Source organism: Drosophila melanogaster, chromosome X, assembly GCF_000001215.4.
Source record: "Drosophila melanogaster chromosome X".
NCBI classification, from domain to species: domain Eukaryota; kingdom Metazoa; phylum Arthropoda; class Insecta; order Diptera; family Drosophilidae; genus Drosophila; species Drosophila melanogaster.
The window spans coordinates 14404976-14428965 of record NC_004354.4 but is presented as its reverse complement, the minus strand read 5'-3'; the positions used below and the strand labels follow the sequence as shown (position 1 = coordinate 14428965).

Sequence of the window (23990 nt, the reverse complement as noted above, 5' to 3'; positions counted from 1 at the left end):
TTTTTAATTGCTCTCTGCCTGTTTTAATTGCCATATTTCCATTCCGAAAAAAAACCAGCTGGTAACCAGAAGGAAACTTGGTAGTGCTGTGGTTTTGGTCACTGTAACCTGGCCACTGGGCTCCTCAGTCATCATGGTCACGATGTCGTTGTCGTTGTTCCTTCTGTGGCTGCGGTCATTGCTCAGGGCATTGACAATTCAATTGATGCAAATCGATGCGCATTCCATACACACACGTACGTACACTCACACACCCTCACAATTACACACTAATGAACTACATGCATTGAGAATTTGGAGCACCCATTAAAGACCCCGTCTTCACCTCCTCCAGCTGCTCCACCGTGTAATTCCCCATCTGCAGCCATTGGCATTCTGCGGTGTCGAAGAAGCCCTGACTTGCGGTCGCCGCCTCTCGAAGACCACAAATGACATGCTCCTTCAGTTGGCGCCACAAATCAAACCACCCAACCACCCAGCCAACCAGACACCACCCATCAAAAACCACCCACGCAAAGTTAAGTGGAGGCTTTGTTAATAAACACTCGGCAGCCGCCAAATCGCGTTTGCTAATGAATTGCAAAGAGAAATTTTAATGTCGCCCGTTTTCCGAGGCATTTCGAATACTGAGCCTCGCAGGAATTGGCCTACTACAAAGGATGCGTTGAAAATATGCCGATTTCCCTTGGTATTATGCGAGGTTTCTTAAATGATGGTGTACATATGTTAATTAGGACATCTTAGAGCGACAACTTCAGTTGTTGCTCAAAAGGAATTCAACTTTGTGAGCTCTGCATCTTAGATATTTTGTAGCGAATATGATAGAAGTATTTAACGACAATAATCGAACATATTCGATAAATTATTCTCTAAGAAGCTGTATAAATTATTTGATGCGAGAACCTTTCTCATCGGAAGGAAGCGAAAAAACTGCGCCGCATACTTGATGGCGCCATTTATTGTTTGGCATAAAAACGCTTTCGAAAATTGTTAAATCGCATGGAAAATTGTTGCCATTAAGGGACATGTGCAAGCTGCACGCCACAGGACCTCTCTGAAAATGGAAGTTGTACACTCTGTGGCGGGTATAATTCATGAACTAACATCTTCTGAGTAATTAGGCGTCTGGGAGGAAATCAACTGATATCCAAGGAATGGGCGACTGGCGAGTAATAAATGGCAGGCTGCTCGGCTAGTGATTAATTACACAGTATTTAGCCAGCTCATCAGCTTCGATGACCAACGCACAAATGCATACATCACGTTGGGATTTTGGCACATTATACGAGTACATATGTATGTATAACTATGTGAAAATTTGGGAAGAGAAAATATCAAGTCTCCCATGAAATCGGGATTTATGCCAGTCAGGTAGCATAAACTACTTGTAAGTGTAAATACTGCTAAGTAATGAAAAGGATATTTCGGCTTAATGAAGGAGTAATCGATTCAACTCTTTGTTGACCGTAATTCAAACCTTTGCTAATTTTTTGCATTTGGCAAGAAAAATGGAAATTTTAAAATTGACATCCAAGTAGATGAGGAATTTCATAAAGAGCTCGGCATTTCATTTTTGGACCACTATTTTGTATTCCAATTTTAAAAGCTTATTATTTTTAGACTCAAAATGCGACAAGCGCTTTGGCCAAAAAATTGATATACAATATTTATAAGATCAGTTGTTTGATCATAACTTGACTAAAAATTGATACATAGCTAAAAGAATAATATTTTTGTACTGCTAATTACCAATGCTAATGATGCTATAAGTTTTTTGGGAGCCTAAAGTAAAATAATTTTTGGGTAATTTTTCGCATTTTTTATAAGGGATAACATCATTAAATTTTTCAAAAAATGGCAAAAAATTTATATTTTAAAGTTAGAATCCAGATAGATTGGAAATTGAATACCGATCTCAACGAGGTATGACATTCCATTTTAGGACCATTTTTTCCAATTTTATGAAGAAAAAACTGATTATTTTTAGACGGAAAATGACAAAAAAGACTATTACCAAAATTTTGAATTCTAAGATGGCTTCTTTAATCATAACTTGAGTAAAAATGGACATACAGGCAAAAGAACAACTTTTTTTTGCAGCTTTTTGCCAATTCAAAGACCCTTATAATTTTTTGGTAGCCTAAAGTAAACTTTTTTGGCCATTTTACGCATTTTTATATAATAAAAAATTACAATTTCCCCAAAACTTGCAATAATTTAAAATCTTCAAATTGGTGTAAGCTTTTAGTTGTATTTGGGCTGACTGAAATTTGAATAAAATAAATGAAAGCGCTCGCACCAACTAATCATAATGCATCTCAGTGTGATTTGTAGTGAAAATAATATATAGCAAGTTTTGGCAACAACTAGAGGAGAAATGAGAAACACATTTGGACAGCAACCGAATCGGTTTTGATGTGATATCTTCCTAGGCTATACAATATTCTTTTCCAACGGTGCAATCCGATAGTTTCTCAGAGGAATAATTGATATTACGAGGAAAGTGTACTTAATTGGCGGTTGTTTGCTGAGGACTCGTAATTAGCTGGACGCGTTCATAACCGCCGTTTGACAGAATACCACACTCAGTCCGAGTTTTGCAACCGGGACCGCTTTTTCTACCCAAAATAGAAATAAAATAAGAGAGCTGTGAGCGAAACTCGAGCTTCAAGTCATTCATTCACTTTGTCAAACTGAAATTAAAACGGGAAGCGAGCGGCGAAAACTTTTTGTTTTTTGGTTTTTGTTTTCTTTTTTTTTTTTTGTATTTTTTTGCTTTTGAGGCTTTTAGGAGGTGAGCCGAGGGGCAGGGCAGGGCAGGACTCGAACTTGCTGGACTTACCACTCACCTAATAAGCCAGCGGAGCGTAAAAATTTTGAAAGTTTTATGGCCGCGCGACACTTGAGGAGGAAACTTGCTAAAAGGCGGGGGACTCGTTTGCGGCAACCACGGCATCCACGTCACTCATACGCAGCGTTGTACCAGCACCGACAAACTAAATTCAACTAAAATGAACTGAACGGAGCGAAACAGAAGAACATTCGCCACGGCTTTGTTACTCGCATTGTTTTTCCGATTTCGCTCGCCGGCTGCCAGAGTTGAAAGTTCAAAGTTTAATTTGCTAATTGTTTAACAGCTGCAACAGCAACAACAGCGCAGCAAATGCAACTGCATTTTCCAGCTGCATTTTCATAATGAAAAGCGGACGGCGGAGGGTGTTGCGTAGCAGCTTACAACTTTTCACTCAGAGCCCGGAGGGCCAGGCTAAAATCCGCAGCCAAAAACGACAGGCGACAGCTGCCTTCTACAGCCACGCCTCCTCCCAGAAAGGTGGCGTTGCGGGGGATGGTGCAAAGAGACGTTGGGGGGGGGGGGCGTGGCATGCTACAGCTGCAGCTGCCGCTGCAACAGCCACTGCAACAGCAGCAGCAGCACTCGCCGCCCTGTCAAGCGTAACGCCTTTTGACAAGTTTGCGCTGCGAAACTTTTACTTTTTTATTCTCTCATTCCTTTTTTGGTCAAGTACTTTGAAATTATTATGCACAGCTTCCACTTGCCGCATCCCCACGCTCCGCCTCCCTGCCCCCAACATTTTGGTGCGTACTCACCGTGCGATTGCCCAAATTCTTAACGCGGCAGGTCAGCTTCACCGTCTTGCCAACGAGTCCTGTGATGTTCGTGCCAATGGTCGTGTCGAAAGTGGGTCCTCCGGTTCCGGGCGTTGGCAGGTCCTGCAGGAAGTCTGTGAAGAAGCGCTTCGAGGCGCCGTCCGTGCAGCCTGAAAAATGATTGGGATAACAGCATTTAGTGTGGTCATAAAGTAGTTAAATGGTAAGAAGGAAAAGCCTTGAAGAGTATGCGCTAATATTGGCAGATCTAATATACTGATGTTATATATACATACATTCTAACAATTCTTTTGGCAGTGTAACGATTGCTGTGAATTGTTTTCTGACTTAATTCAATTCCATTTATTGGTCACAAAAGTTCGGTGCATCTTTTAGTCATTTTTCACATAATAAAAAAGGGATTTAGGCTTTACGGGCTTTGAAAAGATTGATAATGATAATGGTAGAACAGGAAAGAGTAAAATTATTTCTTGCTGCTTTGTTTTGCAAGTATCCACTTACTTATTTTCCGACTAACTGCTCCACAATTAACTACTAAACCAGCCATGGTTTTGAGTTACATAATAATACTAGTTACGACCTGCTAAATCACCTGACAGCCCTGTCAGGCTTATGTACAGAATTAGAAGGCAAGTCTCTCCCCCCCCCCCCACCATACAATTTCTCACCCCCAAAATCCCAGCCTTCTAATGACTCGAAATGACAGGTGGGCGTGGCTGTGGAAGGGGGTGGAAAATGGCTTTGTTATCGGATTTTATTCCTTTCCTAAGTTTTTTGCACCTGGGCGCACCTGTATGTTTTTCTGAGAAATGCATTCGTGTTGCTGTCGTGTCTCAGGTAATAATTTAAAAATTAGTACATTCGAGGCCCCCTGGCCGAACACCGTGAGCTCTCCTACCCTCAACTTATTTCTTGTACTCAAAAAAAAAAACAGCAAGGGGGGCATTGCAAAATGCACTTAACAAGTGTTGTAAGTGCTCCACATATCATCAATACGTGTGTGTGTGTATATGTGTGTGAGTGTGTGTGGGAGTGTTTGATGGTCTGCGTGCTTCGCTGTGGGTGGAGATGTGAATGTGAATGTGGGTGTGTAATGCCTAGCCAGGGCCATTTGTTGACAGCGTCATGTGGCGTTAATTGCCACTTTACAACGAGTGGCAATTTGGAGCCGATCGAAAGCCGGCTACCCTGCTCTACACACTCCCAACTTCCAAACACACTCACACTTAAGCAGGACTCTGCAGGACCTACACACACATGTATATATATGATATATGTATAAATATACACAAAAGAAATAATATATAAAAAAGCAATCGATGCCTTTGTTTTCATATTAATTTGTCAAAATCTTTTGTGTATATAAATCGAAATAACGAATATAGAATTCATGTTAGAAGCACTAGCACCGAAAAATGGATGTTATTGGATTCAAGAAAATGTGAATGTATTTCACAATAGTTTTTTGAAAATCTTTTGCATTGATAGCCTTTTAAAAGGCAACACATTTATCAGAGGCCATATTCTATATTCTATTCTGTAAAATAGAAACATTTTAAGATATATCAATTTGATAAACTATTTTTTTCCGTGCAACTCCAATAAGTACACATACAAGCTGGCTACATTCCACAGCTGTTGCCTCTCCGCTCTCGTGAATTTTCCCACAGCTTTTCCCTTCAAGGCAAGTGCAACAAAGAAAGAATAGACGAAAAAAAAAAAAAACAAAAGTAGAAGGGATGGAAGAATGGTGGGGAAGAGCAAACAACAGCGAAAGGCGAAAATTACTTAATGAAAATGGCTCCGAAAGGCAATTAATTAAATGATAAACGCCCATATTATATGCCCAGTAGCTTGTTTGTTGTTCTGTAAGCAGTTTATGTAACATGCTGTACTCTTTGGTGCGAATATTCGCTGGTTTGGTGGACTTGGGTGAGGGGGAATTGGTAACTGGTGTCTTCACCGATAAATGCCCCCAAGTAGCAAATTGGGGCTGGCCAGATACAGATAAGTTTCACAGTTTCAGCTGAAGCCACACACACACACATTTATACCGACTCCGCCATCCATGGACAAATAAGTGGTGCACATCCTGCCAACTGGACGTCTTCGAAACGCCACCGTGCCAGTTTCAATGTGCTGCCAACAGCCAGGTATCAGCAACCTGAAACCCAAGATCCGAACTCTGAGATCAGACACCTGCAACCTGCAATGTGCAATGTGCAATGTGCAACCTGCGACTTGCAACAGACATGACTGCGCACTGGCTGTCGGCAGATTAGCTTGAATCGGAAGCATTTTGCAAGCACCCAAGAAATGCGCAAAGAAGCTGAAATGATATCGCGAGCACTAAAAAAATTTCAAGTCAAGTGCCAGGCGGATAAATCTGCCTCTGTACGAATACAATCTGTGACTTCTAAGTTATAACTCGAAGAAAAGTGAAAAAATCAGCATTATGAAAACATTTTAGGAATATAACTGGTTAACCTTGGATAATTTTGACGTATTTATTATTAGAATAATAAGTTATTTGAAATCATAATAACAACTTGTACATACACTTTTCTAAGCACTCAAATCACGCAATTGCATTCAAAACTGAAAAACCCCAAGCTTAGTGGAAACGAGGGGAAATAAAAACGGAAACGGAAGCGAAACGGAACGGAATGAAACGAAGCGGAGGAAAATGGCCGCCCCAAAATGGCAGGGACATTTGCTAAGTGTTAAGTGCCATTTTTGGCATCCATGATTCGTGAGCCGTTGGCACTTTTCTATTTTGAAGCGTAGGTGTTGTAGGTGCGAGAACATTTTTGCGCCACGATTACACCGACGATTATGCTGATGAGCAGGGGCTTGGTGCTTGGTTTGGGTGGCTTGTGGCTGACTTGTGGGTGGGGTGGGCTGCCCAAGGCCCTTGGTGGCTGCCAGCCAATTAAAGGCGAAGCGTCAGTCCTCTGGGGTGACACACTCGCACACTCCCAGCCCCCTGATCCTGGCTACCCTTGGCTGTCGCCAGCTGATTTATGGCCACCATTCACATGCACGTCTCTACCGCGCACTCACACTCACACTCAACACTCACACTCTTCTTGGCACACTCACACCCTCAGAGATATAACCCAACAGCAGTGATGTGAAGGATCATCCAGTATTTCGCATTGTTCTTTACATAGGCTTATTAGTTTATTAAAAAAAAAGTTGTATATTTAGAATTTTTAAAATAGAATCTATTCATATGATAAAGTATTTAAAGTATTTGAATAGAATTGAATTACTCTCACAAATAATATCTCCATATAACTTGCCACATATAGTGGGTAACCCAAAGTGCCTTACACATTTTTTCACTTCCAGCTTGGTATTCTTTTGGCACAGCGTTGCTTACTTAGGTAAAAAGTGAGAGGACCCAGCTCATTCTCATTCCCGTCCTCGTGACACGTCCTCGTTTTGGGTTTATAGCTTTGCCAGAAAGAATTATGTTATGCAAACACATACACTTGCACACATGGCCCTCTTATCCTGGCTGCTGTTATTTGTTCAGCGTTTTATGCACTCGCTGCGGCGCCTCAAACTCAAACTGTCGGAGGAGCTCCTCTGCTCCGCTCCTGCGTAATTGAAGCTCATAATTTTTTTATTAAACACACATATTCAGACGGGGGCGAAAGGACACGGTGCGCCCAGCAATCACATGTCCTTTGTCTTTTGCATTTTTATGATTTTTTTACACACCATACACACCGACATATACCCGACATACCCACTCCTATGCCAACATTCTGGTATCCAACGACTTGTCCCGCTGTGCGTGATAATGTTTTGAGCATGCCATTCAAGGAGCAGAACAGCCGAGGCATCGTTAAGTTGTCAATTGCCAGGATAACAAAAGTGATGGCGGTGGACAGGGACAGGAACGAGGATGAAGTCAAGAATCCGGAGCAACTGCCTTAATGCCCGCTGACATTTGAGCAACTTGATTAAGCCCCCACTTGGCATATGAATTTTTCCAAACATACCATTGTAGAATTTCCACTAGCCGAAGGCTCTTCAAATGGAACGAATTTTCAACGAATCTAGTATAGCCTTTTACTCTACGAGTAATGTGTATAAAAATATGCCTTAAATATTCAATACATATTTTTGACTCTTGTTTATGTTTTATTAAAACTACAATCATGTTTTTACCGGTTTAATTTCCATTCGGTTAAAAACCTGCCGAATGGAATTGTAATTTGCACAGAATACTTAAAAATATCTGTCATATAAAACACAATTCGATCGCCGACGTGTGAAGACGTTTTTATCGTGCTCCGCACAAAATCGGTTGTTTTGAGTGAAGTGAACGCCAAATAAAATAAACTAAATAAAAAAATCTGAAAGCGAAAGAGACGCTCCATGCGATGCAAGATCGCTTAAATACATAGTGAATTGTTATCTTAAATAATAAAACTATGAGTCAGAATGACACTCGCGCCCAGCGTCAGCGCGAGCATGACGAACGCCGACTCTCAATTCAGCGCAACAACGCGTACTTCTCCTACGTCTCACCGACAATCCCAAACGCAGACATCGAGCGGTCAATAACCCATAGCCCAGGAAACCTTCTTCTACCAACAAATCAAGAAAGAGCGCGCTCCTGCTCTCCCGCTCTATTGGCTCCAACAGAAGCCCCGCTACCTCCAACAACAACAGCTGGAGAGGGACCGGCAGCCCGCTCTGCCTCGTCATCGGCTGCACCCGCTCACGGTCTGACTAAGTCAGCGAAAGCAAAACCGCTAGCAATAAACGGTACTGCTGCACTGCCAGCAAAACAAAACGAAAACGTAAACAAAAAAGCTGGGTCGACCTGGCAGACTGGAATGGACCGCTACATTACAATAAAGCGAAAGCTCAGCCCGGAAAATTCAGATTTGGGAAACAAGCCGAAAAATACACGCGACAACTCTACCTTGATCAAAAATGTAGCCCCTGCAAATACCAACAGATTTGCCTTGCTGGTAGATACCGCTGAGGACGTGCCGCTGGGATCCGTTGATATCGAACCGAAGAAAACAAAGCCTCCGCCAATATACATCCGCGAGAAGAGCACAAGCCGTCTTGTAAATACTTTGATTGGCCTTATTGGGAAAGATAGCTTTCATATAATTCCCCTCGTAAGAGGTACTATCAACGAAATCAAACTTCAGACGAAAACGGAGGACGACTACAGAAAAGTCACAAACTATTTTACCGCACAAAAAATAGGCTTCTACACCTACCAGCTTAAAAGCAGCAAGGGCCTGCAAGTAGTCCTGAAGGGCATTGAGTCTGATGTTACGCCCGAAGAGATAACTGAGGCGCTAAAGGAAAAGGGATTTTACGCCAAAAACGTGTTCAATATCAAAAACAGAAACAGGCAGCCCCAACCACTCTTCAAGATTGAGCTTGAACCAGAAAACAAGCCTCCTAGAAAAAACGAGGTTCACCCAATTTACAAACTCCAGCTCCTTTTGCACCGTAGGATCACGGTAGAAGAGCCGCACAAACGCAACGCTCCTGTACAATGTACAAACTGCCAAGAGTATGGCCACACGAGGTCATATTGTACACTTCGCCCGGTGTGCGTAGTCTGTGGAGATCTCCACGACTCCAAACAGTGTCAAATTAACAAAGAAAATGCATGCGAGAAAAAATGCAATAACTGTGGGGGCAATCACACAGCAAACTACAGAGGCTGTCCAATCTACAAAGAGCTGAAAATCCGTCTTCACAAAAGAATGAACACGGCGCGGGCACACCAAGGATCAGCTACCCTGATACCATCAGAGACAAATCCTGAAGTAATTTTCTCGAAAGCAGCTAGTTTCGCTCCCTGGCCTACATTCAACACTAACAAGACAACATTTGCTAACGTTTTAAAATCAGGTATGACGCCTCCAACCCAAAACTCCCGAACTCCACATGAAGTGCACACAAAATTAGACACACAACAAAACTATCACCCAGCTGCGCAGCAGGAAACAAAAACTGAAGCTATGATGCAAGCCTTACAACAGAGCATGATGGAATTTATGACATTTATGAAGACCACCATTCAAGACATGATGCGTAATCAAAACCTTTTGATACAAATGCTTGTAGCCCAACAATCAAATAAATAATGGCTACCTTACGCATAGCTACGTGGAACGCCAATGGCGTTTCACAGCGCAAACTTGAGCTAGCTCAATTCCTACATGAGAAGCATATCGACGTAATGCTTCTTTCGGAAACTCATCTCACAAGCAAATACAATTTTCAAATAAGAGACTACCATTTCTACGGTACAAATCATCCCGACGGAAAAGCACACGGTGGCACCGCCATACTCATAAGGAACCGTATGAAGCACCACTTTTACAAAGAATTTGCGGAAAATCATCTTCAGGCCACATCTATCAACATTCAGCTGGATGACAACACTCTCCTTACACTAGCGGCCGTATACTGCCCCCCCCGTTTCACAGTATTAGAAGCTCAATTCCTGGATTTCTTCCAAGCACTAGGGCCACACTTCATTGCAGCAGGCGACTACAACGCTAAACATACTCACTGGGGATCGCGACTTGTGAACCCAAAAGGAAAACAGCTTTATAAGACGATAATAAAAGCCACTAATAAACTTGACCATGTTTCCCCCGGGAGTCCTACATACTGGCCATCAGACCTCAATAAGCTGCCAGACCTGATCGACTTCGCAGTTACGAAAAATATTTCCCGCAGTTTGGTTAAAGCTGAATGTCTGCCGGATCTCTCATCTGATCACTCGCCTGTACTAATTCACCTCCGCCGATACGCAGAAAACGTGAAACCACCAACCAGATTGACCTCTAGCAAAACAAACTGGCTCAGGTATAAAAAATATATAAGTTCACACATTGAGCTAAGCCCAAAACTCAATACTGAATCTGATATAGAGAGCTCCACGTGTGCATTGCAATCCATCCTTACTGCAGCAGCTCTTACTGCAACACCCAAAATAACAAATAATACAATTAATTCAAAAAAGACCAACGTACAAATCGAGCAACTCGTCCACGTAAAACGTCGCTTACGCAGAGAATGGCAATCTTCCAGATCCCCAACTGCAAAACAAAAGCTAAAAGTAGCCACACGGAAACTGGCCAACGCTCTGAAACAAGAAGAGGACGACGATCAGCGCCGATACATAGAGCAACTCACACCAACAGGCACAAAACAAAAGTCACTGTGGCGAGCCCACACAACTCTTCGCCCACCGACTGAAACCGTTTTGCCGATAAGGAATTCATCAGGTGGCTGGGCCCGTAGTGATGAAGACAGAGCCAACACATTTGCCGCTCACCTACAAAATGTGTTCACGCCAAACCAGGCTACTAGCACATTCGCGCTACCGTCCTATCCCGTAAACCGCCATCAGCAACACACCCCAATTGTGTTTCGTCCTAAAGAAATAACTAAAATAATCAAAGACAATCTCAACCCGAAAAAATCCCCCGGCTACGACCTTATAACACCGGAAATGATCATCCAGCTGCCACATTCTGCAGTTCGCTACATAACCAAGCTCTTTAATGCCATCACCAAACTTGGTTACTTTCCACAACGATGGAAGATGATGAAGATCATAATGATTCCAAAGCCTGGTAAGAACCACACAGTCGCTTCATCTTACAGACCAATAAGTCTACTCTCATGCATTTCGAAACTATTCGAAAAATGCCTGCTGATCCGACTTAATCAACATCTGATATACCACAATATAATCCCAGCCCACCAATTTGGATTTCGCGAAAGCCACGGAACCATTGAACAGGTGAATCGTATTACAACGGAAATAAGAACTGCATTTGAATATCGCGAATACTGTACAGCAGTATTTTTAGACGTATCCCAAGCATTCGACAAAGTCTGGCTCGACGGCCTAATGTTTAAAATTAAAACATCCCTACCCGAAAGCACACACAAACTTCTAAAGTCTTACCTCTATGACAGAAAGTTTGCAGTGCGGTGCAACACTGCCACTTCCACTGTTCATACAATTGAGGCTGGAGTCCCCCAAGGCAGCGTTCTTGGGCCAACCTTATACCTCATCTATACAGCCGACATCCCTACAAATAGTCGCTTAACGGTATCCACATTTGCCGACGATACAGCTATCCTTAGCCGTTCAAGGTCCCCTATCCAAGCTACAGCACAGTTGGCACTGTACCTCATCGACATTGAGAAGTGGCTCTCTGACTGGCGAATAAAAGTAAACGAGCAAAAATGCAAGCACGTGACGTTTACGCTAAACAGACAAGACTGTCCTCCGCTCTTGTTGAACAGCATACCACTCCCGAAAGCAGACGAGGTAACGTACCTAGGAGTACACCTAGACAGAAGACTCACATGGCGCAGGCACATTGAAGCCAAAAAAACCCAACTTAAACTCAAAGCCAACAACTTACACTGGCTCATCAACTCTGGTTCTCCGCTCAGCCTAGATCACAAGGTCTTGCTCTACAATTCTATATTGAAACCAATCTGGACCTATGGCTCACAGTTATGGGGCAATGCCAGCAACAGCAATATTGACATCATTCAGCGAGCACAATCAAAGATTCTGAGAACCATCACTGGGGCACCGTGGTACGTTCGGAGTGAAAACATCCAAAGAGACTTAAATATCCCATCAGTTACCAACGCAATCACGGAACTTAAGGAAAAATACCATAGCAAGCTTCACACGCACCCCAACCACCTAGCGCGAGGTCTAATCCAGCTCAGCAGCCGTTCCCGTCTCCGGCGAAAGGACCTACCAACCCAGCGAATAAATTATTAGGGCCGTTTAAACATAGAACAGTTGGAAAAATAATACAACTGTTCAAAAAATACTTGTTATAGTTAAGATTTTTAAACTTATTGTTAGTTCTTATACAAGAAGATTCAATAAATAAAAGCAAAGTAAAATAAAAAAAAAAAAAAAAAAAAAAAAATATAAAACATTATAAATTGCTTCAAAAAAAATTTATTTTAAAAGTCCATAAATTTGAGAAACACGAATAAATGCAAAACGAATTAATAATAATATGCAATATGATTTAAGAAAAAAATCGCCATACTGCACCGACTTAATCCAATGTCATGGAAATATTTAAGCCGAAATGCGCAAAAAAGTCAACTGCAGCAAAGATCAGCACTTATTCGACCGTCAAACTCCCGATGGATAAGCCGAAAAAAATATGTTTTCAAGCAAAAAACTTTGGCCTCATCTGCATATGAAAAAGTGCAAAACTCGTCGATTACTTATAGTACCTATATCAGATTTATATATCAAATTAATAATTGTAATTTCTTTATTTACGCAGCCCGCGGTATATTTCGGTTTGCAAAAAAAAAAAATCTTGCGATGCGGCGCAAAAAACGCGCCAAATATATATGGCACATACTATTGATGGTATAATAAATTTGTGCAATTTTTTATTGAACTCTCTGGCGGAGCCATAAAAATGTGCGATTGAAGCATCAACTATGGACTTAATGCCCAAACACATTGTAGGCCCTCAATCGATGATTGTCTGCCGGCACTCAGCCCTCAGTTCTCAGCTCGCAACTCCCAATTCTCAACCCTTTTGCAATTCTAGGCCGATTGCATATGCATACACCTTTGGTGGGTTTTTTTTTTTTTTTTTTTTTGCTTTTCGCTTTTACCTCCGCATTTTTTCTGCCAAGCTCAATTTAACGGGCATTTTTATGTTACCGCCGTGCGATTTGAGCGCTTTTCCCCCATTTCCCCCTATCTCATTCATTTTTATTCCCATACCTGTTGCTGTCTGCCGTTGGAAAACTGCGAAACTGGGACATGGCAAATCCACTCCCAGTCTCAGATCAAAAACAACAACAAAAACAACAAAAAAAAAAAATCATGCTGCCGAAATGCGAGAACCGAAAAAGGCTGGCTCTGTGGTCCAGTGAACGCCGAGTTTTGCCGGCTCGGCCATTGCTTTTAACATTTATCATACGCAGTGTGGGCCGGACTAAGTGTGCACTTAAGCGCTGCCAGCGTAGGCGGATGCTCGGATAAAGGGGGGTGGTCATGTGGCATGCCAATTTTATGGTTTATAAAGCAAATAAAATAATTTATTAGCATACGTGGAGTGCTACGTGCGGCTGCACCGGTCGTCGGGATTACCAAAAGCACAGGACACAAAACACAGAACAGAACTTTGGCGTGGAGTTTGAGTTTCCACGAAAAGTCAGCGACTAAGCCAAGTCGACGACGCATCAAGTGCAGTGCGTTCGTGACTGTGGCAACTCTGGCGGGCATTTCCGGCCACTTCGAGAGGCATGTGGCATGTGGCGTATGGCGTATGGCGTATGGCATATGTGCCTGTGTGTGCGCATATATGCCAAACTGCCAAAAACTGCTACTACTCCGTGTCCGTGGGGACACTTTAATTGAGTTGGCAGCGCAACGAAAGCGTTTGCTCGCCAAAAAACACAAAAAAAAAAACAAAAACCAAATAAGAATAAATAAACCGAAACAGGGAGATGAAAAAAAAAACTAACACTGCGGCCGTAGTGAAATTTTTCCACCACCAGCGAACAAACAAAGGCCGGGAAAATGCTGAAGATCTGGCGGGAAGGGAAAAGTGTGGGGCACTCGAAGCGAGCGCAATCTTTCCGTCATGCGTCATAAGTCCCGTCGCCCTGTGCGCCAAGAAGTATGCAAATAAAATTGTCAACGGGGCTAGGCATCTGCCGCCGGCTCCTTTTCGTCCTTTTCAGCTGCTTCCTCTTCCGCATCGCATGTGCCTCTTCTTCAAAGATGTCTCTTTCTTATCGCAGCCAAAACCCTTGACGTCTATGTCGCGCCGCCTTAAATGTCTGCCCATCGAGATACATAGATCCGCGGCTTTTCCAGCTCTTTCATTTCCGATATGTGAGTTGCGCTGGCAGACAGGAAAATATATTTTTTAAATCGAGATTCGCACATAGAAATTGCAAGATTGAAATTAAAGTTTTCTCAGGGAACAGTAGTTTTATTTAAAATGTATTTAATGAGCAATAAAAATATTATTAGGATATACAATTATTTTAAAAGTAACATATATATGCATCATTAGTTTCAATTATATAAATATATAAGAATTTCCTATTCTACAACATTTTCCTCAGTGCACCTGAGGCACACATGAGTCAAGGCCTTGCCGCATAATTCGGAAAAAGGAGCAGCAGCAGGAGCAGTTGGAAAAGCGGAAAGCTCAAGGAGTCGGGCCAGCTGATAGGCATTTATGTAAAAGTTAATAGCATGATATGCTGATAAAATGCACAAAAACGAGCGCCCAAAGTAGCAGGAGATGAAATATATATCAATGGCAAAATGTGACTGCAAAAAACTTGTACGTAAACTTTTTAATGCTGAGCTTTAGCTTTCCCTTTGTATGCAAGAAAAGTGTGGGCGTTTGGGGTGTTGGGGGCGTGGTCCCAAAGATTAGCATTCAAACGGTACAGAAAGCAGTCGCTTTGCCTTGGCAATTGAAAGTTTGTCTTTGATTGAAATAGTTTTTGCAAAAAAAAAAAAAAAAAATATTAGTAAATTGGTACAGATAAATCAAATTTGAGCAAATCAGCTCGAAGGTGCACGACATAAGTTGACCAATTTACTGCTCGAATGCAGCTAGTAAATGGTCACTCAAAATTTTAATTCAATTAAAATTAAGAAATTATGCAACATTTTTTCACAGCTCTGAACTGGTGAACACACGAAAAAGAAGTATGTGTATTTTGCCAGCAAATTCCCATTTAATATTGGGTGAATGAAAGTTGGTCAGTCTAGCGTGCCGACGGGGAAGATTATTTTAGGGTTTCTTATGCAAATTTAAGCCACCCTATATGAAAAGCACACTCACACCCAAAAAAAAAAAAAAAAATGCTCAAATCCATACTGCTGGCGAGCAATTTGCTGCCCCTTTTTTGCCCTTTGCATAGATTTTCAATTTTTGCCGGGCATTTCCGCTCCTGCAGCTGCCTCTCAGCCGTTTTATAATTCACTAACTTGGCAATTTTCTTCAGCCACCAACACACCAATACCATCGTAAAAACTCCACCACCACCATCAAATATTCGCAGTCAAGTCCAGCAGTCCATAATGCTTTTTCGGTTGGTCAGAAATTGAACTCATTTGCATATAAGCGTGTAATATATTGTTGACCCGGTCTGAGAGGCTGTCGCCTAATGGCCCTGGCAGCCCATCAACCCATGACATTTATCAAAAAAAAAAAAGAAGAAAAAAAGGGAAGCAAAAAGTATGTATATGTGTGTAGGAAAAGTGGCCAACGGTCCGAACAAGAAACTAGCCAAAAGTCGCAGTTCGCCGTTAACTTTTTTGCGAAAATCGAGTGAGAATGCCACCCCCTCAATATCCTTTCAATGTGTTTCCCCCTCCCAGTTTTTCCCCGCGCCAACTGCCATTTGAATGTCAAATGAGTTTTGTGCCAAGTTCAGCAATTTTACATTTTCAATTGGCTCCTTTTCATAATTTCCGGGTCATTTTATTTTTGTTGGGGGCGAACAGCAAGATATTACCAAAATTGGCCATCAAAGTGAAAAAAAAAGCGAAGTTACGTTTGGGAAAACGAATATTAAATTAAATATATAAAGAATTTATGATAGATTTTAATTTAATAAGGTATTTACACACCCTCAAGTACAGAAAAGTGCATACGATTAGAATGCTAATAAATACTTGATTTTTTTATCTTGAAAAATAGTTATACAAATTGCCGCAAACAATATGAAACAAATATTGATATATTTTACACTGAAGCACATTGGTTCATTTTGAATATGTTACTTCAAGAATAATGACTGACACCCCGTTTGCATCTTTGCGTCTTTAACCATTCCAACAGTTTGTCTGCCTCAATTTTTCATTTCCTACCCGACACACACACATAACTCACAGTTTTCATGACTTTTGCCGACAGAAACAAACGATTCTTTGACTTGTTTTCAATGTTTTCGAAAAACTCCCATCAGCCGCAGCAGCAGCAAAAGCAGAAAAATGATGTATGGCCACGGCAGCAACAAATATCGGTTGAACAGCAACCAGGAATGGGAAGAACTATAATTGCAGTGTGGCAACAATGATGATGATGGAAATGGGAGCAAAGTCAGCGGCAACTCTGGATATTTAGCTATATAGAAGTGTTAAAAGTTTGTGTAACAAGAGGAACAGAAGTGGTAACAACATTGAAAACAGCTGCAACAGCAGCAACACGCAACATGCAACGAGGCACACGAGTGGCACGGAACCTATTGTATGTGGCAAATGTATCGACCCTTCTGCTGTCCATTTTATGCTCGCCTCGAGGACATCCTGTCAGCAACAGGACGAGTTCCGGGATCTCCTGATCCCTGACTAATGGACACGCCCGCAACGCATGCGCAACAAGCTAATCATGACGCCGTTATTCAGAACTCAAGTGGATGGTAGCGATGGTGGACATCGGATGCAGCAGCTTTGGCAGGATTCTCGAGATTCGGAATTTACGCATCCTGATGCCCGATTGCAGCCCGCCAAAGTTGTGGGACAATTGCTGCCACCCGATGCACGTTGCGCCTGCCTGATTTTCAATTTCAATTTGGACGATAAATGGGCACGGCTGGCTGCCTGAGCTCTCCACTGCATCCTCTCTCTCTCTCTCTCTCTTTCGGTGTCCTGTCCTGACAGCCCCTGAAATTCCTAACCGCCCTCCTCGCCGGACGAAAAACCCTATCCCAGCTCGTTTATCATGGACGCATATTGCTGACCGCAGCATGCAGCTAAATTTATGCTTAGACTGCCCACCCGCTGTCCACCCACTCGTGCAACGCCACCCACGGAGGCACTACACTGTGTTCAAATTTGATTTCTTTCTGAACACTTCGGAGGCATGGATACCTCAAATCGATGATCAATCACGCGAAATTATATGCAACATAGACCAGACGAAGTTGTAAATATTTGGCGTTTAATTCATTGCGTCGCATTTGTCTAAAATAAATTGGGAAATATATATACAATACATATGTACACAACAGCTTTGTTAGGTAAAAACAGAGAAAACTCATATTAAATACATTTTATGCCAGAAAATATGATGAACTTCAACGTCTTCGTGTAATTGATCGTTGAAAATTTAATACCTAGAGCAGTACACGGTTTTCTTTTTTCGGATACTTTAGGGTATTACAGCTTCTTTATGGCCAACTTGAAATGCCGCTCTTTTCGACATTTTATCGCTTTTTTTTTTGTGCGAGTTCTTGTCCCGGCATGTCATGTCAGCGTTGTCATTGTTGTCAGTGTCATCACAGCAGCTGGAGCTCTGGCTGGCAGGCAACACCCCACAGGACCTGCTGCTCCTCGCCCTCGTCCTTTTTCCTGGCGGTGGCTCTGCGGTCGCCGTTTGCCATTCGCCATTCGGCCATCGTCGTCATCGTCGTTCTGCTTGTCATTAGACTTATGTCATTGTTCAGCCAAGTGCGCCGGCGACGACGACGACAGACACAGAAGCAACATCAGCAGCAGCAGCAACAGCAACAGCGGCAACAGCAACAGCAACAGCGGCAACAGCAACAGCAAAATCAGCGATGTTGCTGCAACTATTGTGCTATATTTGCTGCACTTACACTCAAAAATGCATATAAGTATAAAAAAAATCAAAACTAATTTATAGAACTTAATTTTGTAGTTAACAACTTATATTAGATAATATTAAAAACTTGTAAACAAACTCTGATTTAATACTGCACAGATTGAAAAATATATTTGTGACACTTATGGTAAAAAAAAAACAATGAGTAGATGGTACATTTTTCTTCGTGTGTTTTCTGCAACATGTGCAGCTTGCCACGCCCCTCGCTGCGTGAAAGGGGCGGCAATGGATGTGTGTATGTGTCGCTTTGCGTTCGCATTTTACGTGCGCGCATCTAAACTGACATTCCAATTATTCTTATCGCATCAGAGGAACATGGCCCATGGCCCACGGAACCCCACCATCTAACCCAAGCCAAAACCCATCCCGGTTATAAATGGCCCGACGTCTTTTCAGTTCCACCAAGTCACTCATTCGGAGAGTCAGTAAGTCATTCATTCAGTCAGTCAGTCAGTCAGCCAGCGAGTCAGTCAGTCAGTTAGTCATTCGGTTAGTCAGTCAGTCGAGTTGGGAGTTCATTTCGCGGCATTTTGATGGCATTTTTCATATTTCACCCATATATCCCATATAATGGCCGTTCTCGAAACTATTTAACTTGCGGTTGGACAGTGCGGCGAGATGAGATTGTAATGTTGATAGAGTTGCGCTGGGAGGTGGTGGGAATGGCGGCGGTCCTGCCCTGATTTATGTCACTCGAGGAGTCTCCTCCAGATTCCGACAAGGGTTATGATGAGCGGCCTAGTTGGTGTGGGAAAATACTCGAACTTCTGGGACTTCTTGCTGGCATTCAAGGACTTACGACACTTGGAAATCACTGGCAATTTATGATGCTCAAAGTTGAGAGCTATTTGTTGAAGCTTTAAACTGCATTAGCGTCACCAGGTTTGCACCACTTTCATTTTAATTTACGAAATGTTTACTTTGCTTTCTAGTAACCATGTACTAATAACTAAGAGTTTATTATTTTGTGCTGCTAATAATAAGTAAATACTTTTCAAAGTAGCGCAAAAGTTTCATTTTCTTTGACAAAAGTTACACAAAAACAATAAAATGAAGCAACTTTCAGATAGTTTCCGTTTGTTTCACTATAATTTCATTTAGCTTATAATTGTCGGCATGATCAACCTGTTGACTTGGACTTATTTTATGAAATACACGCCATTCGGGGTCTCATATTTTTTATTAACGGGGTCACCAAAGCGATGACCCAATTCGTTTAATCTGAAAGCGTGGAAAACTCACGAACGAACTTTAATTGGTATTCAATTTACGTTTGCCATGCAACCACTACGATTACATTACGGCTTTTGTGTCCTTCCGAAATGCCTCACAAAATTATTGATTGCTTTCCATTTAGCGCTTGTCATTAGGCGCCTAGTATTTGCCTCACAAAAAAGTACGACCTTTGATCTTTTTTGAAAGGGGCGAAGCAGATAGAATTCCCCAAAAAGAACCAAATTAACTCGACACGGAAGTAGAAAGGCACGAATTTCCAGCTAAGCTGACTTTAATCAGACCAACAATTTCTTCTTGGTTGACATTTTATTGATTGCCATCCTCTGACTCGAACATTAATTTCCTCAAGGCGAAGGTGCTGTCTACCTCCAAAAGCCATTTAAAATGGCTGTAGCCACCAAAATTAAAAATACTATCGTATTTATTCAAATCTTATTTAGATTTAAATTAATGAAGAACTAAGAAAGGTTTCTGGTATGTAATTCTAATATAAATGCAATCAATCGCTATTGGAACCACTCATATTTTAACGAGCATTGTGTGTTGGCCTCCTATCTTCTGAATACTTGCACAAAAAACCGGGAATATAGCCTGTTGGCAATCCGAATCGCCTTCTTCTCCTGTAAATGTCGTCAGCTGAATGCTTTTCTGCTCAATTTGCAATTTGCGATGCGCTGAAATGCTGCTGCCTTTATTTTATCTCCATTTCTATTTCGAGTCCTGCTGCGATTCCTTCCTTCGTGCCACGCCCACAATAATCAAAGCACGCTTACAGCTTGTTATTTTAAATTTCAGCTTATAAAATAGATGGCGGAGTAGATGATTTAAAACAATTTCTGCACGGTATGCTGCTGATGAAGCTGCAGTCGCGGATGCCCGAGACGAAACGAAATTGTTTTTACGTGCCGCGCATGCAAACGAGATGTGTTCCGCTCGAAGGAGGGGGCGTGGCATCTGCCGTCTGCGTCTCGAAAACGCCCCTTCCAAAATCCTGAAACAGGTGTCCCTTTTCCTCATTGCCCTGCCCGAAGAATTGCCATCTCAATATATATTCAAGAGCCTAAAAAAAAAGGGCGGTGCGAACTAGAAATACTCGAACTCACCTGCCAGCAGACACAAAATGCCTAGAAAAATGATCCAATGTGTCGACATCGTGGTGTTTCTACACCTTATGTATGGCCAAGTCTGTTTGTGAGGAACGTGATTCGGTTTATGGTAGCTGCAAAATGAATGAAATAAATATTAAATACATTTACAAGCAATTATTCATATTGGTCGAATCAAGGTATAATATTCTTCCTATTTAAGTTAATACCAATTTAAAGCATTGTGACATTGCTAATTAGACTTCAGCATGGCATTTCGTATTCTTACAACCAAATTAGACGACCAAAGAACCCATTTCTTGGCATTTTGAACAAATTAGCCCTGCGGTGGAGTGCAATTAAAAGCAAATCATGAACTACCACCAACGGCCGAAAGTTCATAACCAGTTGAGACAGCAAAAACGGCAATATCCTGCAGTCGGCAAACAAACAAACTGACAAATGGACGAACAAGCAAACAAACATAACCGGGAAAACCGCAGACGAAAGTGTTGTTGCCCCGGAACTGCAAAACCGAAGCGCAACATAAAAATCCACTAAGGCAAATTGGTTTTGTTAACCAGCACAATGGACACATTAACATCGCCCAGGACACACGGCAGAGCAGATATCCTGCAGCTCCGGGCTCTGTAAAGTAAAGTGTGTGTGTGTGTGTGTGTGTCTGTGTGTAGATGCAAAGGATGTGTCGACAACAGCAGCAACAACAAGGGCATGCGACAATTAAAATTTTTGCGATTCTGTCGCAGCTCCCTGAATAATTTTGCCCACTTCACAAATGGAAGCGCAATGCGCGCAATTGTTTTTATTAAAATATAGTACATACAGTTGACGAAAAAGAGTCAAGCTTCTTCAAAAAAAAGTAATAATTTGCTGAAGACATAATTTTGACTACAAGTAACATTAATCTTCATTAGAATATATTACGAACGATTAGTTCAAAACTACGCATTTACAACAATGAAATGCTCGTATACAGAAAAACTAAATCAAAAATACTTTAAGCAATAAATATTGCTAATAATTGTAATAAATTGCAATAATGTAATGAAAATATATATTGGCATATTTTTGATAATGAGTTTACTCCATTTTCTTTTTCTAAGTGCAGCGAAGCTAGAGCAGCAGGGGAATTTTGGTGCTTTCGTTAACAAAAAATTATGGACTCCATCTTGCTCGGGGAGCATTGGCACATTTTAGAAAGTTTTTTGCTCATTACACGGCTTGATTTCATTTAGCCGAGCGACTGTCGAGCGGTCGAGAGGGAGGGGGGGGGGAAGCCCCGTAAATTAGATGAGATAATAAGCCGGGTCAGTCGCTTCAGCTGGGAAGCCACTGTGCAGTTTTTGGCTCAAAGGATGCAGCTGTGGAGCTGCAGGACCTGTCGTGTCCTGGCTGCTTGCATCGTCGTTGGTCATCTTAATTAGGCGCACAAAGGCAAGCTGCGAAATGCAAATAAAAAGGGGTTCACGAACCAGAGGGCCAGTAACCAGCACAGTCAAGGACCAAAACGGTGGAGCCGACCGACTCCTGTCAAAGGCAAACATTTGGGGTCAAATCTAATCTGTACATGCAGCAGATCATACATCCAGACGCACACATACAGATAATCATACTAGATACATACACGGACTGAACATTCTTCCTTTAAGACATTAACTAATAAATAATAATAAACTAATTGTCATCCAACAGATACAGATAGTCACAGGATCGCTTGACCTTCAAATTCGATTGCATTTACGAAGATATATCGTAGTTCAAATCGATGTAACCGATCCCGCTGGATGAGAGAATTGCATCGTTTTGGATACAAATGTCCTTGTCTATTCCTTCATACACAATTCATTTAACGCAAATTAGAAATCTGGGAGGTTGATCTGGGAGGTTGTGTTAATCCTGCACTTCTTGGGCTCTAAACCATCTAAACGTCGACGCAGATGAACAAACTTTGGCAAACAAGCCCTTTCCGTTTTAAAATATTTTTTGAGCCCTAGAAATCCTAATAAAACTAGCTGGTCCATATAAATTTCTTTGGAGCACTCGACAATTAGTCAGCCATGTAGTTCCAGAGGGAACCATTTGTAGTTCCAGAGGGAACCATCTGTCCCAATCCAAATGTAAATCCAAATCATGAGGATTTTTCTGCTTGACACCTCAAGAACTTGTATGGCCTTTGTATCCCGATCGCTTTGGACTTTCCCACCCGATTGGACCGACAATATTAATGATTGCAGCTATTTTTAGGCTTCTGTGTTACACTTTTTTTTACCTGAATTCTTGGCATCTTGATAATCATTTGAAGAACACCAAAGACTTGAGCCACCATATTATTCTATAACTTAATTGGCATGGTGAGCAAAGTGCTTGAGTTAGCAAGAAATTACAAAGAAGTGGTCATAAGTCATCAGGAGATTGGCATTGAGTAGCGGAGCTTTTCATCGTTTTCCCTTCGGACATTTCAGACTAAGCTGTATTTATGGGCGATCCAAGGGAGCAGAACCCCTTGTCAGAGTTATGTTAATACCATTTCGCATGAAAAAGATAAAGGCGAAAAAAGGTTGGGGAACGCGGATTGCTTCCATTTAATCAAAGTTAATTGAGAGCGTTTGGCAATTGGCGTTAACTTTACCGCTTTGACAGGCGAATATAAGTCGTGAAGAATGGTGGGATGAGGGGGGGGGGGGGAGACGGATGTGGATGAAAGGAGCTGAAGAACAGGGGATTATGTACGTACATATATATTGTACATACATAAGGATGGTCATCCCCAACAACTGACCACAGGATTTTTCACGCGAATCGACCCTGCACTGCGTGAATTCCTTTTTTTTTATTTTTTTTTTTTGTTGAAGTAAAACTTTGCAACGTTTTTCCTTTGTGGCCCCTCACATTTTTTGGGGCGAGAACATTGAAATTAGATTAAAATGTTGAGGCAAATACAAAATGGCTGCCACTTTAAGGTGTGGGAGTCAATTCGAATTTCATTAAAACAATATCAGTCGAATGCTTTGCTTTCCTCCTCGTTTTTTCCATACCTTCTACGTTTTTTTTTTTTTTTTGTTTTTTTCGAGTGAGAAAAGTTTGCCACGAATTTGAAAGTTCGATTAGGGGTTAGGGTTAGCCATTCGTGGAATTGGTTGAAATATATACATTTTGAGGGATTACCGTGGGCCGATGGCATTCCTCGCCGCACGCCAAATAATTGTACTTTGTTCTCGCCTCACTGAGAAAAAAAATAAAATAAAGTAAATAAAGAAAATTGAAATAAAGTCGCCTCAATTATTATGTAAATTACAATTAGCATTTTAGTAATAATAATAACTAAAACAAACACTTTTTTACG

General features: G+C 41.7%; 1 protein-coding gene across 2 annotated transcripts in view, besides 1 other annotated feature; it reads right to left on the bottom strand.

Annotated features, from left to right (window-relative positions):
* dpr8 (defective proboscis extension response 8) overlaps nucleotides 1-23990 on the bottom strand; it is a 140126-nt gene that overhangs the window by 33386 nt on the left and 82750 nt on the right. For both annotated transcript variants that reach the window (NM_167408.2, NM_001298310.1), the window contains 2 exons: nucleotides 20645-20760; nucleotides 3610-3779 (listed from right to left, as the gene is read on the bottom strand). In NM_167408.2, coding sequence (NP_727781.1) covers nucleotides 3610-3779; nucleotides 20645-20693 — 219 coding nt within the window. In that variant the 5' untranslated portion in view covers nucleotides 20694-20760. The remainder of the gene's footprint in view (nucleotides 1-3609; nucleotides 3780-20644; nucleotides 20761-23990) is intronic.
* Nucleotides 7898-12595: a mobile genetic element.